At 38.4% G+C, this 16,226-nt stretch overlaps 1 protein-coding gene across 1 annotated transcript; it reads left to right on the forward strand.

Annotated features, from left to right (window-relative positions):
- Positions 1-1,061: 1,061 nt before the first annotated feature.
- LOC121377064 (phosducin-like protein 3) lies at positions 1,062-15,656 on the forward strand. Its single transcript, XM_041504923.1, has 6 exons — positions 1,062-1,153; positions 3,865-3,994; positions 6,485-6,575; positions 8,571-8,714; positions 10,926-11,134; positions 12,419-15,656. Exons 1-6 carry the CDS (start codon positions 1,148-1,150, stop codon positions 12,556-12,558), a joined length of 720 nt encoding a protein of 239 aa, XP_041360857.1. The 5' UTR covers positions 1,062-1,147; the 3' UTR covers positions 12,559-15,656.
- The last annotated feature ends 570 nt before the right edge of the window (positions 15,657-16,226 follow it).

Genomic DNA, 16,226 nt, shown 5'->3' on the forward strand with positions numbered 1-16,226 from the left:
TGTTTTCGACTAATAAAATATTTCTACAATAAAATATACATATTAAATATATTTTCTTGTTTAGAATATCAGTGTCTGTATATTCAATGTGTTTCTGGTCGTCTTAATATTTGTAAAAAGCCCAAACTGGATTTTGTCTTCAAATAATTTCGTACGTACGAAAAACAAATATTTTAGGAAATAAATGAAATTTAATCTAGTACGATCGGAAACCAATCTAATTAAAATTAGCTCCACTAATAGTGGAGCTAATTTTAATTAGATTGGATCGGAAACACGTTTAATATACAGCCACTAATATTCTATGCAGAAAACTATATTTGATATGTAATTACAATCGTTAAAGGCATACTGTCACGGATTTAAGGACCTTATTTCTCTTAAAATGGATAATAACTAGAAATTACATTAATTGTTGGAAACCAAATCTAGCTATTGCATCACCTTAACTGAACCATGATGGAGTGAAATCCATATCAACCCTCTCGGCAATTTTAGTTTTTGAATTATGGACCTTTGCCATAATTCAATTATTTTTTACAAAATATCATTAATAAATGGAGTATGGTGGTTATGAAGATGGTTGAATAAAGTGCATTTTGGGACAAATCAAATTATGTTTGTTCAGGTAATACTTTGTTAGACCATTAAATAGGTTAGTGGTCTGTGACAATATGCCTTTAAAACGTCTCTGTTAGTCGATAACATCTTACAAATTGCAGCAAACTCAGGAATGTCCCTTTAATATCTCTCATTATTAGTACAGTGCATCCCTGACATTATCGACATTCCTGGGCCAATAATTTTTTTTAACTATTTAAAAAATAAAAAATAAAAATTAAATGCATGTGTTCAAAGTTGAAACTAAGTCTTAGACAAAATAATGCCTATGCCCTATAATAATGTTGAAAGAGGACCGCGGTTTTATTATTGTCCGTTTTCAATTATGATGTTTTTTATTTTTTTATGATGGTCCTATCAATAATCTAGTTCCAAATAAGGCAGCGAATGGGTTTTCCTCGTGATGTCACAGGTTTTTCAGATCGAGGCTATTAGGGAATCGCCGTATTTGTTGAGTAGTGTCACCGTGTGTGTACTTAAGTTCTCAACATCTGTTTAAACTGCTGCACACGCCGAACCAGTAACAATGCAGGTAAGAACAATAAAACAACCCGGTCGCATTATAACAAAAAATGGTCATGAAACGTATAATATTAACGCCAAAGGGAATTGGTGATTAATTAAAGGGAAGGAGGAGTGAAAAATGATGCTTTGATTCTTGGTAGTCGGTGACCGAAAACCAGTCGTACTTGTATGTTTTGTTTAGTTTACAAAAGCAGCCCACGCTGTGGTTTTTTGAAATTTAATGTATGATATATATTATTTGTGTGCTATTCCTTTGTGTTTGTGGACGACTTGTTAATTCTGTAGATCGATCCTTCGATGGAGCTGCGAATTCCAATATTTGCAAGAAAATAGACTGATCATCAATTTCGTTCCACTGTCTATCAGGCTACTTAATGTATCATCAGGATTACTGAATTATGAATACTGTTGTTTGAAATAAGTACAGCCCCCACCACCACTTGAGGCTCAAACATTTACAGCTTTTTTGCTAATTATAATATATATACTGTTATAAATAAAAAATAAAATATGCTTGTGCCCCCCCCCCCCCCCCCCCCCCCCCCCCCACCACCACCACCACTTGAAACACTGAAAATTGATTAGCAACATCTGTGTTATGTTTTAAAATTGTGTAGTGGTCTCTGAAACTTGCATAGCGAATCGCGACATAATATTGAACAAAATGTCACTTGTAGATGAATGCATACTGAAAATATAAAATAACTGGATGTATGGACATGTTACATGTATTTATCATATAATATCTTACATTTTCAGTGCAATCAAAGTATGTGATATTTTTAAGATCACATACTAAGAATTTGATAACTTTGCAAATTAGATGTAAATTAATCGAGGTCACGGCACTAGGTTTATAGACATTTAAGCAAACGTACTTGTGTGACACCATAATTGATGTATGCATAAAAACATTTCAATGGCAATTTGACACTGAAAGCTGTTCAGCGTTCAGAAAACAAAAACATGTTAAGCCCTAGTTTGTTTCCATTCAAAAATACACCACGCCACATATTCTTACGTCATTTGAATATCTAGTAATGGCGGACTGGAATTAAAGTTGCGTGTACAGTTTACAAAAACACGTTGTATTAAGCTTGAGATTATATGATAAAGAGATTATTACCCTCGTGTATTTTGGTATCGTCAATATCATATATTAGGAATAAAAATAATGTATTATGCTCGCCAGAGGCTCGCAAAACACGAGGGTAATAACCTCTATGTACATTGCAGGGCATAAAATTTGGCACGAACGATTTTGTTGTTCGTCTGTCGGTTATGCAGAACCAATATCGACTCGAACGACGGATCGTTCGTGCAAAAACTATAACCGCTCGTCATTAGAAGTGTCAATAACATTTAGTAACATAGTCACATGTTCTCTTTGATCATTTCGCTACGTGCGGAAAACGATACGCGGTTTGGAAATTAAAGCGGTTTATGAGTATTTATTAAACATGACATCACCTTAGCCCAGCATTTAGTTATAGAGTTGTAAAATGTCAGGACCTAATGCGAAAATATGCAAAAAGGACACCGTTAGTGAAAAAAACATTAAAAAAATTGTGGTTTTCCGACTATTTCGCAGTTAATACAAACGAGAATGGTGATGTATGTAAAGTTATAAGCAACGTACATACAGAGCATTGAACAGCAGTTTAAAATACATTGTTGATATGTATATATATATTTTTTTTTTTTAAGGTATGTAATAAATACCGAACCTCACATACGTTATTTTTGCTTCCTATTTATTGCACACGTTTATTGTGAGCAAGAACATACCACGAGGCCGGTAAATATTCTTGCGCACAATAAACTTGTGCAATAAATAGGAAGTGAAAAAAACATATGAAGTTCTTTATATTTATTTACTTTTTGACACTTGTGTGGTTACGTTGAAATATATGCATTAATTCTGAAACGTGTATTAATGAAAACCAGTACAACCCTTGCTAAATCAATTTATTAAAATATGACATACACAGCGAAGAAAATAGTACGTTTAATAAGGGACTTAAAAATAACGAAGTGGAAATTAGAACATGATGAAACACTGAGTTGCAGCATCGATTGGATCGATCGAGGATTTGCAGAACTTCGGTTTTTCCGTTCAGACCCGGAAGCTCAAAGCTTCCGGGAAATCCCCATTTCATTCAGACTATTGTTTGGCGCCAACAAGTACTCCCCTGTAACAGAACGATAGGGTAGTGTGCTGAAATGTAAATGGCAGCTTTCAAGTTAGTCCCAGCATACCAAATCATAATTTAGTATTTATGATAAGAATTTGGAGAAAAGCTACGAAAATCGCCCATCTTAGATTCTCATTTGATTACCTTTTCATTTGTATCTGAACCACTGGAGAAAATCGTTAGTGCAAACACTAAAACCACACGAACGACATATCGTTTGTATGAACAAATAAAATTTTATGCCCAGTGTTGGGAGATTTGCTAATTGAAATTAGGTAGCAGCATACATGTAGCTCCCTTTTGTACCCGGGTGCGCAAAGAGTTCGCTTGTCGGTTTTGCACAAATCCATGTTTGAAGCCTAATTATTTGGAAAAAATAATAGGAAATAAATTCTTAAGCTTAGTGATAGCCAAGGAGTTACTTTTTTATTTGGAGACTGATAACTAACACTTTGTCTTACTTTACCCCCTTCTATTACATGATAATGGTTTCACTAACAAAACTGCGGTATGTTTTTAACAGGATCCAAATGAGGACACAGAGTGGAATGATGTTCTGCGAGCGAGAGGAGTTATCCCCCCTAAGGAGGTGGAGGTTAATGAGGAGGACATTGTTAACATGGTGGAACAGTCCATTGAGGATAAGAGTCAAGGTACACGTCGGTGGGTCCACTGTGCCTATGTCCCCCGTCCCAGTCAGTGCACCACGACTGGTATATAAATCAAAGGCTGTGGTACATGTATAGATCTGCTAGTCTGTGGGATGGTGCATATAAAAGATTCCTTGCTACTAGTGATAAAACCCTTTCCTATTTGACGGACCATTCAAAAATGTGCCCAATTTCCTTCATTCAAATTGCGTACCTTTTTTCCTTTGGCATTAATCCTACAGGACATTCCAAATTCTATAGCACTGACCCCCCCCCCCCCCCACACACACACACACACACACCTGTTACCAACTCTGGTCAGGCTGCTGGCACTCTCTTGCACCTGCCAGTGCAGGTGGTCCCCTCTCCCACCTACCCCAACCCTGTCGTGTCCTAGACGGAGGAGCTGGCTAAGGCCAGCGCTGTGCCCATGACAGGTGTGCGCTACAACAGCTTGCTCTGAATGTGGACATAAAACCCTCTAAGCTGACCAGTGGTTCCAGCAAGAGCTAAAACTTGGCCAACGAAGTCAAATAATTCAAAAAGCTCCAAATTACTTTTGATGCATCGTTCCAAATTATGCACCAAAATTACCTCACAAAATTATGCAAACTAATTAATTTTTGGACTCTGTTTCACACGAAGTGCAGGCGGCCCCCTCTTCAATATGGCACTAGCTGATGATTAAAGGGACAGACCCTAGTTTCACGCGAAGTGCAGGCGGTCCCCTCTTCAATATGGCACTAGCTGATGATTAAAGGGACAGACCCTAGTTTCACGCGAAGTGCAGGCGGTCCCCTCTTCAATATGGCACTAGCTGATGATTAAAGGGACAGACCCTAGTTTCACGCGAAGTGCAGGCGGCCCCCTCTTCAATATGGCACTAGCTGATGATTAAAGGGACAGACCCTAGTTTCACACGAAGTGCAGGCGGCCCCCTCTTCAATATGGCACTAGCTGATGATTAAAGGGACAGACCCTAGTTTCACGCGAAGTGCAGGCGGCCCCCTCTTCAATATGGCACTAGCTGATGATTAAAGGGACAGACCCTAGTTTCACGCGAAGTGCAGGCGGCCCCCTCTTCAATATGGCACTAGCTGATGATTAAAGGGACAGACCCTAGTTTCACGCGAAGTGCAGGCGGTCCCCTCTTCAATATGGCACTAGCTGATGATTAAAGGGACAGACCCTAGTTTCACGCGAAGTGCAGGCGGTCCCCTCTTCAATATGGCACTAGCTGATGATTAAAGGGACAGACCCTAGTTTCACACGAAGTGCAGGCGGTCCCCTCTTCAATATGGCACTAGCTGATGATTAAAGGGACAGACCCTAGTTTCACACACGAAGTGCAGGCGGTCCCCTCTTCAATATGGCACTAGCTGATGATTAAAGGGACAGACCCTAGTTTCACACGAAGTGCAGGCGGTCCCCTCTTCAATATGGCACTAGCTGATGATTAAAGGGACAGACCCTAGTTTCACACGAAGTGCAGGCGGCCCCCTCTTCAATATGGCACTAGCTGATGATTAAAGGGACAGACCCTAGTTTCACACGAAGTGCAGGCGGTCCCCTCTTCAATATGGCACTAGCTGATGATTAAAGGGACAGACCCTAGTTTCAACCCGTGAAAATTAACACTAACTTTATTTAATCTACAAATCTGTGACACATTTGGATAAAGTTGTAATTGAGTGAAACACGAGTCTATGACTTTGAAATGGTGAAATGCGTTTTTAAAAATATGATAAATGCATTTTGTGATGTTAAAAACACCAAGAAGACCAAAAACACTAAAGTAAAGTATGATTTCAATATGCCTTAGTGTTTAAAACCTAGGGTATGTCCCTTTAATAAAACAATGTGCTCGAAGAGGAGTGTGACAAATGTTAAAACATTGCCAATATCAATATCAAGCAGTATTATCAGTAGACTCGACTTTAAATGTATGCCTGAGCAGGGCTTCTAGATTATGGTATCCCCACTCACATGGCTAGTGATATCCAATGTTGGGCTAGTAAATAACTAATATCGCCATGCCCGACGGCTAGTGAAAAAACAACAACAAATTTTGCAGTTAAGTCTATTTTGTAAATGTGAATATCCTGCCCCCAACCCCCAAATGTTAGTGTTTTTAAGTTTTATCTCTCTCTTTTGGTGTCACATTTGATTATTACTAGTATTTAGTCAAATTGTATTAACTTAAAGTAAAGTAAGGCTAGTGAATTTTTAATCATGGCTAGTAAATATTTTAAATCACTGATCCCATGGCTAGTGGATTTTATAAAACTTCTAGAACTCGTCTGATTTATATCCAACCTATTTTGCGTTCGTTAGATATATTGTTAGTGCTTTACTAAATGGTGGGAAACATTTTTTAATACCAAAAGTTTGCTATTTTGAAATTTGTTCGGTATGGTAAATTGGTATTGACATGATACCAATACCAAATGGTATACCGCCCAGCTCTAATAATTAAGTAATAATCTACTTCAGGTCGAAGTCTTGACGAGATGACACTTCAGGAATTAGATGAAAATGAAGACAGCGTTGATGAAGAAGAGGAGAGGTTATTCGAGGAATACAGGTCAGAGTTTGAGAGAGTTATCTCCCTTTTTAAAGGAAAAATTCAGCCATTGCATTGCACCAGCACTAAATATTCTTAAGCACAGAACCAACCTGGCTTAATTTAACTGGGTCTGAGGGGTAGTGAAGTATGTCCCGAGTAAAATAATGTTCAGTTGTCAAAGCTTTAGCAAGTGACAATGAAAATAATTTCACGAGGGACATAAACATGATACGAAATTTATATATATTAATTTATATCACTCAACACGTTTGGTTGGCATTCCTGTGAGGTTGTAGTGCACCAGTCCATGACATGATCGTGTGATGTTGTCAAAGTTTACGTCTCACTTGGCGTTCTAGTGGGATGTATCACTTTGATATGTACCAAGATATTTTTAACCATATGGGTAATAATATAGCTTTTAACTATTCAACATTATTAATTGTATTGTCTCTAAAACTTGTTCTAGGATCGATCCCCATCGGTGGATCCATTGGGCTATTTCTCATTCCAGCTAGTGCTCCACAACTGTGTAACAAAGGCCGTGGTACGCACTATCCTGTCTGTAGGATGGTGCATATAAAAGATCCCTTGCTGCTAATCGAAAAGTGTAGCCCATGAAGTGGTGACAGGCGGATTTCCTCACTCAATATCTGTGTGGTCCTTAACCATATGTCTGATGCCATATAACCAAAAATAAAATGTAGACAAAACTCCAACAAGAGCCTTATGTGTTGGAAAGATGCATACCCGGACCACCAACACACACTTACACTTTAACAAATGAAAAACGCGTAATTTTAGAATTAATAAAAAAACATGATTATTCCTGCTAACTGGGGGCAGCCATTTTGTTTTGTTTCTGTGATATCCGGTGGTATAGCTTGGGGCGAAGTGACGTCAGCTCAGGTCCAACTTCTCTATTATGCACAGTGTAAACAAAAGCTCTAATCTACGACAAGGCGCTTCGCTTTCATCAACCTGACTTGTAAAACAACATAAATGACTGGATAGTATAATAAACTATTTAACTAAATATATTTTAGTTTGCATCAGTATAACGAAATGGAGTTATAGTATTTTTTTCTTTTAAAAAATCCAAAGAAAAAATGCATATTATTAGGCCTATTGGTAGGATACGTTCGAGCAAAAGCAAAAACAACCACTCATGATACCCAAGTGATAATTTTCTTTTCTTTGGGACTACATAATTGGTCAGTTTTGTGATTTTAGATGGAAAAGTCTACTTAATTAAGGGTTTTACAGAATTACTTACAGTAATAAAGCAAAACGGCTGGTAAAGTCTATTACGATTTGAGGTTATCACACAATACCCTGTGATCTTAATAAAAGAGGCACGTCTTTTTAGTGTGTCTAGACACAGTGTCTGGGGACCGTCTAAATATACACCTGCCAATCAAGAACCACAGTTACAGGCCACGGAAAAAAAAAACCCAGTTAATTAAGAAAACACTCCGACTATTATTTCAGTATGTGGGTTAATTTATATACAAAATATAATACAGTTATTTCAACACTTTGACAATGGTGGTTTATTTTGTATTGAAAAATAAACCACATATACATGTTGCTGTTACTGGGATTGATATTACTACAGAACATTGCGATGCATCCGCAAAAATCAGGTATGTTTTGGTTCTTCAGTTCGAAGACTAATTCTTGACGTGACACGTTAGGTGTTACGTAACCATCAGCTCGCCAGAGGGCGTATTCACTGGGATGGTACAAAATGGCTGCGCCCGTTATATATAATAGCCGTCACATTTAACCGTTTTATTAATTAACTATATGATTATACTTGTTTATATTAAGCAGTAATGTGCATTATGTATCGTTGAATATGCATACCAGTCCAAAAGCCTTGCTTTAGCATTCCTTTAAGTGCATCGTTAAATAAAACATTTCCTTCCTTCCTGAAACTTGTGTAGCAATTAAAGACGCAATACTGATCAGAGTGTTCACAGACTGTATGCGTGTGATGTTTGCTTTCAGACGTAAGAGGATAGAGGAGCTACACGAAGCTCAGAGGAAGGCGAACTATGGCAGCGTGGTGGAAATCTCTAAAGCAGACTGGGTGACACAGGTGAACGAGGCGGGGAGCGGGGTGTGGGTCGTCATCCACATCTATAAACAAGGGTCAGTATAGACATGGATGGATGGATGGATGGGTGACACAGGTGAACGAGGCAGGGAGAGGGGTGTGGGTTGTCATCCACATCTATAAACAAGGGTCAGTATAGACATGGATGGATGGATGGGTGGATAGATGGGTGACACCGGTAAATAAGGCAGGAACCGGTTTGTGGGCCGTCATCCACATCTATAAACAAGGGTCAATATAGACAGGGGTGGGTGGGTGGGTGGATGGGTGGATGGATGGGTTGGTTGATAGATGGGTGACACCGGTAAATAAGGCAGGAACCGGTTTGTGTGCCATCATCCACATCTATAAACAAGGGTCAATATAGACAGGGGTGGGTCGGTGGGTGGGTGGATGGATGGGTTGGTTGATAGATGGGTGACACCGGTAAATAAGGCAGGAACCGGTTTGTGGGCCGTCAAATCTATAAACAAGGCAGGAACATGGGTTGGATGGATGGATAGCCGTCATCCACATCTATAAACAAGGGTCAGTATAGACGATGTATGGGTGTGGTGATGATGGACAGATGAGTGGATGGATGGATAACNGGTGTGGGTCCTCATCCACATCTATAAACAAGGGTCAGTATAGATGTCGATGTATGGGTGTGTGGCCATTTTTAGATGGATGGACAGATGAGTGGATGGATGACACAGGTGAACTAGGCGGGATGTGGGTCCTCATCCACATCTATAAACAAGGGTCAGTATAGATGGGTGGGTGGATGGATGGATGGGTGGATGGATAGGTGTGGGATCCTCATCCACATCTATAAACAAGGGTCAATATAGACAGGGGTGGGTGGGTGGATGGATGGATGGGTGGATGGATATAGGTGTGGGTCCTCATCCACATATATAAACAAGGGTCAGTATAGACGGGTGGATGGGTGGGTGGATGGATGGATGGATAGGTGTGGGATCCTCATCCACATCTATAAACAAGGGTCAGTATAGACGGGTGAATGGGTGGGTGGATGGAAGGATGGGTGGATGGATAGGTGTGGGATCGTCATCTACATCTATAAACAAGGGTCAGTATAGACGGGTGGATGGGTGGATGGATAGGTGTGGGATCGTCATCCACATCTATAAACAAGGGTCAGTATAGACGGGTGGATGGATAGATGGATGGATGGATAGGTGTGGGTCCTCATCCACATCTATAAACAAGGGTCAGTATAGACGGGTGGATGGATGGATGGGTAGATGGATGGATGGATAGGTGTGGGTCCTCATCCACATCTAGATGGATGGTCAGTATGAGTGGATGGATGGATGGATGACACAGGTGAACTAGGCGGGGTGTGGGTCCTCATCCACATCTATAAACAAGGGTCAATATAGATGGATGGGTGGATGGATAGGTGGGGATCGTCATCCACATCTATAAACAAGGGTCAATATAGACAGGGTGTGGGTCCTCATCCACATGGATGGATGGTCAATATAGATGGATGGGTGGATGGATAGGTGTGGGATCGTCATCCACATCTATAAACAAGGGTCAATATAGACAGGGGTGGGTGGGTGGATGGATGGGTAGATGGATGGATGGATAGGTGTGGGATCGTCATCCACATCTATAAACAAGGGTCAATATAGACAGGGGTGGGTGGGTGGATGGATGGATAGGTGTGGGTCCTCATCCACATCTATAAACAAGGGTCAGTATAGACTGGTGGATGGATAGGTGTGGGTCCTCATCCACATCTATAAACAAGGGTCAGTATAGACGGGTGGATGGGTGGGTGGATGGATGGATGGATAGTTGTGGGTCCTCATCCACATCTATAAACAAGGGTCAGTGTCGATGTATGGGTGGGTGGGCATTTTTGGATGGATGGGTGAACGAGGCGGGGTGTGGGTCATCATTCACATCTATAAACAAGGGTCAGTGTAGACAGGGATGGAAGAATGCAAGGATGCACAAATATATGCATGGAAGGTTTGGTTGGTTTGTGTGAATAGATGTATGGATGGATAAACAAACAGTTCAATGGATTGATGGATTGATTGATGGATAGACGGATGGATGCATGAATGGATGAATATATAGATGAGTGTATGGACAGTTTGGTGGGTCTGTTGGTGGGTCTTGGGTGAATGGATGGATCAGATTGATGGACAGACAAATGCACAGTTCAACATTGAATTTATTTGTTTATATTCTTATATTATTATTATTTCTTTTTTCTTTTACAGCATTCCACTGTGTACATTACTGAACCAATACCTCTCGATCCTAGCAAGAAAATTCCCAGCTACAAAGTTCCTCAAAAGTGTCTCCACAGTATGCATACCGAACTACCCCGACAAAAATCTACCAACAATATTTATCTACTACGAGTCTGACCTCAAAAAGCAGTTTGTTGGACCTCTTGTGTTTGGTGGAACAAACATAAAACAGGATGGTGAGTGTTGTGTTATTTCCCTCTTTTGGTGGGGGGATCCCTAGCTTAGTACAGTGCTCGACCGAGCTGCTTTGGTGGGTTTCATCTTTAAGATTATATGTTAAAAGTACCAAATGTTTGAGTAGCCAATTATTAATAAATCAGTATCTCTAGTGGTGTTGTTAAACAAAACAAACCTTGGCCTATCCATTTGCTGTTTGGGTTTTTTCCCCTGACACAACCAATGTTGTTAAAAAAAAGTTGGCATATTCAATCACTTTTTTTGGTGGTGGGGGGGGGGGGTTCTTAACCCAACCAGTTCCCCACAACTGGTTTATCAAAGGCCATGGTAAGTGCTGTGTTGTCATGGAAAGTGCATATAAAAGACCCCATGTGCATCTAATTTTCCATGAGGACTGTGAAGACTACAATTATCAAATATCATCAATAAAGTTATTTTTGTTTACGACACCACTTGTGCACATTGATTTATTAATCATATGCTATTGGATGTCAAACATTAGCTAATTCTGACATATGATCTTAAAGATGAAACCCACTACATTTTTTTCATTAATCTTCAGAGGAAACCTGCTACATTTTTCCCTCAGCAGCAAGGGATTTTTTGTTACATGCATTCTCCCACAGACAAGACGGCACATACCACAATTTTTTATATGCTTGTCATTAAAGATAAATCTTGTTTCGTTTAATGTCACGTCTGGAGCACCTGTTTATTTTCCTCTTCACCGTCAGAAATATAATAACCATATGCAGAGACAGTCATAAGGGATGTAAAATGCATACAGGACTTTTATTTTGAAGGGGTGCGATTGCAGCTCCATATTTTAACTTTAGAAGTGCAATACATTGTCCCCATCTTTCGTGCATCCAGCTTCTAAAATTGAATTTGACTACCAGGGTTTGACCTTAGTGGTAGTCCGGGCTGTTTTGGCTACCAGTTTATCGCTAGGGCTACCAAATGTCTAAACCCTGTAATCCGCCGGGCTACTAAATTGCTATAAATGTAGTTTTCATACGTGTATATTTCACAATATACTGCTCATGATTTAAAACAAAAACACCCTAAAACTAAATGTTTTAATTAAAAAAAAAAAAAAAAAAATTATTACAATTATGGGCTATAAATGTTTACTGAGGAATACCAGATTTTACAACCCGGTTTCCCTGTGGGCTACCACTAAAAACAGTTACGGTCAAGGCCAGACTACATTTAATTGATTTGACTGTATATAATCGAAGTCATTATTTTTTCATTTTGGTAATATTTGTTTCTGTTTTCAGAACTGGAGTGGATGTTGTCACAAGCTGGTGCTGTTAAGACGGAGTTGGAGGCTCCACCTAAGAAAGAGATCAAAGACGTTATGAACATTGCTATCCGACAGAGCGCAATAAATCAGGGCGATAGTGACGATGACGACTAAACAATTTTTTTTAATTTTTTTAAAAACACTTGATGCAGTTTTATTAATGTTTTTAAAATCAGGAAGCCAGATAAGGTTTTGAGGTATTTCATCAGAATGCCAAAAATCAGAGACGCGGTTGCTATGACTACACGAAGCTGCTGGCGACCGCAAGTCATTTAGAACCTTTTATCATCAATTTTACCCATGAAAGGACCAAGTTTCCTGGCAGCTCGTTTGAAATCGCATATGAAGTACAAATACATTTGCAGAATGATTTGCAAAGTTCCGTCACTCTTTACTGCTTAAAATGTTTGTCAGACCGTAACAGCAGGTCAGAAATGGACATTAGTTTGGCATTATTATTCTGTTGGTCAGGGGAGATAATCATAAGTGTCAGGGGAGATAGGGAGATAATCATAAGTGTCAGGGGAGATAATCATAAGTGTCAGGGGAGATAGGGAGATAATCATAAGTGTCAGGGGAGATAATCATAACGTTTCAAGGGAGGTAATAATAACATGTTTCAAGGGAGGTAATCACAAGTGTCTGGGGAGGTAATAATGTAATTCGAGGACTGTTTATTCAATGTAAATTATTGGACATGTTTATTGTTTATTGTAATATTTTGAGATTATGCGGTGAAAAAGGGAGATAATTATACATGCATGTTATGTGATAATCGGAGTAGTCCGGCAAAGGAATTGGTTATGTTGGTCAAGGGACGTAATCATAAATGTGCAGGGGAAAGAAGATAGAATATTTTAATTGTTTTTTGTTGTAATTTTATATTCTCTTGCGATTATCTTCTATCATGCATTCATGGAAGACGGTCGTACATGAAATTCAAGGGAGACAACTAATGGAGTCAGATGTTGTCATAGGCACATGAAGCAATAGGATTTTTTTAAAAACTGCTTGTAATATCAAGGGAAGGATAACATGCATGTTGTGGAGAATAACTGTAATCATGTTTATGTCATTTATTCAGTCTATGGTGGTAAAACTATTTATTACAGTCGTACTTTAGAATGTAATCATTCAAGAAAGCTCATTAATTTGGTGAACATCAAGATTCAACATATGGTGGTTTGAGAAAGCTCATAACTTGATGAATATTGTGTTTTAGCTTTCAACTGATTTTCTTTGTATATTCATGTTTGCCTTTAATCATTCAACAGTACCGTAGCACGATTCACAATGGAATGAATTTACTGTTAGTCAATGTTTTTTTGATATGTGAAGTATTTCATTGAACATGATTGAAAAAAAAGCTAATTTATACAAAGTTTTATTAGCTAACTACTGAATGTTGTAGCCATTTTGTATAAAAATTAACAGTTTGGAGGCTAATTTGGCAGTGGGCAGGGTGAACCCTGCTCTAGCTTTGAAAACTTTGGTGGTGCTATTATTAAGCCATCACAGATAAGGTTGGGAAGTGTGGGGTTCGAATCTCAGTACTGGTTCCAGCCCAGAGTAATTGTTGATGGCTCAGTGTGGAGACGTAATACTTTACCAGAGCTAGCTGTGCCGCTTGCAAAATTCGCCTGTCACGCATTTTTAAGAACAGTTGGCGAATTTAACAACTGGCGAATTTTATTTTAATTTGGCGACAAAAATAAATAAATTCCAACGCCATATAACCGTAAATAAAATGTGTTGAGTACATCGTTAAATAAAACATTTCCTTCCTTGGCATGGAAAATAATTATGTAATGACTGATATTTTGTTTTAAAAATAACATTAGGTTTTACATTTTTGAGATAATTTGGTGAAAATGTCTCGTCACCCAGAGCTAGCCCTGTTTTACATGAACTGTCCTTCCATTCAAATGTCAGTTACCCAACTTTAAATTCATACAAACTGCCAGTCATGTGAACTCTCTCTTACACTTTCTCAAATTAAAAGTTAAAAACTTAAATTTCATTAGAAATTTGTTTTGTATAATCGGTTACCTAGGTAGAAATCATTGGGATATGGTAAAGAAATATTTTGAAATGTTGTCTCCATTGTAAGGCAACTAAATAACTGACCAACTTTATTATCGACATGGTTCAACATAACCTAGGTAATAAAAGCCATACAAAGCACACATGAAATAACAAGTGTTATGACGTAAGTTTGGGAAGCAACGTCATAACCCAGTCGCTATGCATAAATTAGTGAATGGAAACTGTCACAAATACTGTTTACAATAGGAATAGTTTTGTTTTATTATCCATATGGTTCAACATAACCGAGTTTAATAATAATCATACGAAGCACACAAGTAATAACAAGTGTAATGACGTAATTGTGGGAAGCGACGTCGTAACATTATTCTTCCACAAGACTAGCTCAGACTGTGCATGTGAAATATGATGTAATTTTGTTGTCTCTTTCTAGTTGTGGTTGAAACATTTTGTTATTCATAAAAAAAAAAAAAATGAATATGAATAATAATAAAATTATTACACTCGCGTGTGAATCATACTGATTTTACGAAACTTGTGTCAGGATTCATGTATTGTCTGAGCGAGAGCAAAAGTCCTGACACTAGTTTCGTAAAATCAGTAGTACGACACACAAGCTTGTATAATAATCTCTATTAATGACATAATTTTGGGAAGTAACATCATAACAGTCCCCAGTACTAGTTTAGACTGTGCATGTGAAATATATTGTCATTTCATCGTCTCTTTGTAGTTGCGTTTGAAACATTTTGAGACGGCCCTTTTTATTCATAAAAAAAAAAACAACAGTAATAATATGAATAATAAAAAAATTATAACACTTGCCTGTGAGTCGTACTGATTTTATGAAACTTGTGTCAGGATTCATGTATTAACATCACTCTCGTTCGAGCAATACAAGAATGCCGACACTCGTTTCGTAAAATCAGCACAAGACAAAAGCTTGTATAATAATCTGTTATCTACCAGACCAAGAAGATAGCTGAAATGAGTGCCTGGACAATATGTGCTATAATCACGTAAATAAAACCGAATGATGAGATCATAATTAACTAGTCTTTGGCAATCTTATATACGAGTATATATGACGTTTGTTACAGACTATGTAATGTTTCCAAGTTGGGAAATATTAAAACTGGGTTGAAATCACATACTGTCATCTCGAATGTTTAGGTTTTTGTTGTGTGTTTACACTTTTACTATATACTGCTCCCCCTACCCTCCCCCCCCACCCTGCACGGCCCTCCCCCACCTTAATTAAACTGCCAGCAAACATTCCACATTGACGACACCGAGTGGAAAACTCAATTCAGAGTACATAATTACTTACAAACTTGTTTGGCATTCCATAAGCCAAATTTTTCACATCTTACCAGGAGACCAGGTGTTTAAACCATACATACTACACAAAGAGAATAGTACATGAGTGGCCGGTAGATACCATTTAAAACCTATTTAACAAGTGAAAGCGAGTCGGATATACATTTTTAAACCGGTAAGATAAATAGAATGTAGTATTCTATTTCTTACATCTACTAAAAAAAACCCAGTTTTATAATAATTTTAAAATGCCTTTTTCAAATAAAACATATTGAGCACTTGTAGTTAATTTATGCATCATAGACCAGTCAGTTTCAAGTTAACTTATATGTCAGTGATTGATTGTGCTTTTTTTCATTGGATGGTTTGGCATTGGTGACCTGGTCATCATATGTATATGTGTTAACAGTATGGGT

The sequence above is a fragment of the Gigantopelta aegis genome, chromosome 7 (assembly GCF_016097555.1).
Source record: "Gigantopelta aegis isolate Gae_Host chromosome 7, Gae_host_genome, whole genome shotgun sequence".
Taxonomy (NCBI): domain Eukaryota; kingdom Metazoa; phylum Mollusca; class Gastropoda; order Neomphalida; family Peltospiridae; genus Gigantopelta; species Gigantopelta aegis.

Excerpts from the sequence above, each read along its gene's own strand:
- LOC121377064 (XM_041504923.1), top strand. Across the intron at positions 3,995-6,484 it reads CATTGAGGATAAGAGTCAAG|GTCGAAGTCTTGACGAGATG; the intron begins GTACACGTCGGT and ends AATCTACTTCAG. Across the intron at positions 11,135-12,418 it reads AACAAACATAAAACAGGATG|AACTGGAGTGGATGTTGTCA; the intron begins GTGAGTGTTGTG and ends TTCTGTTTTCAG.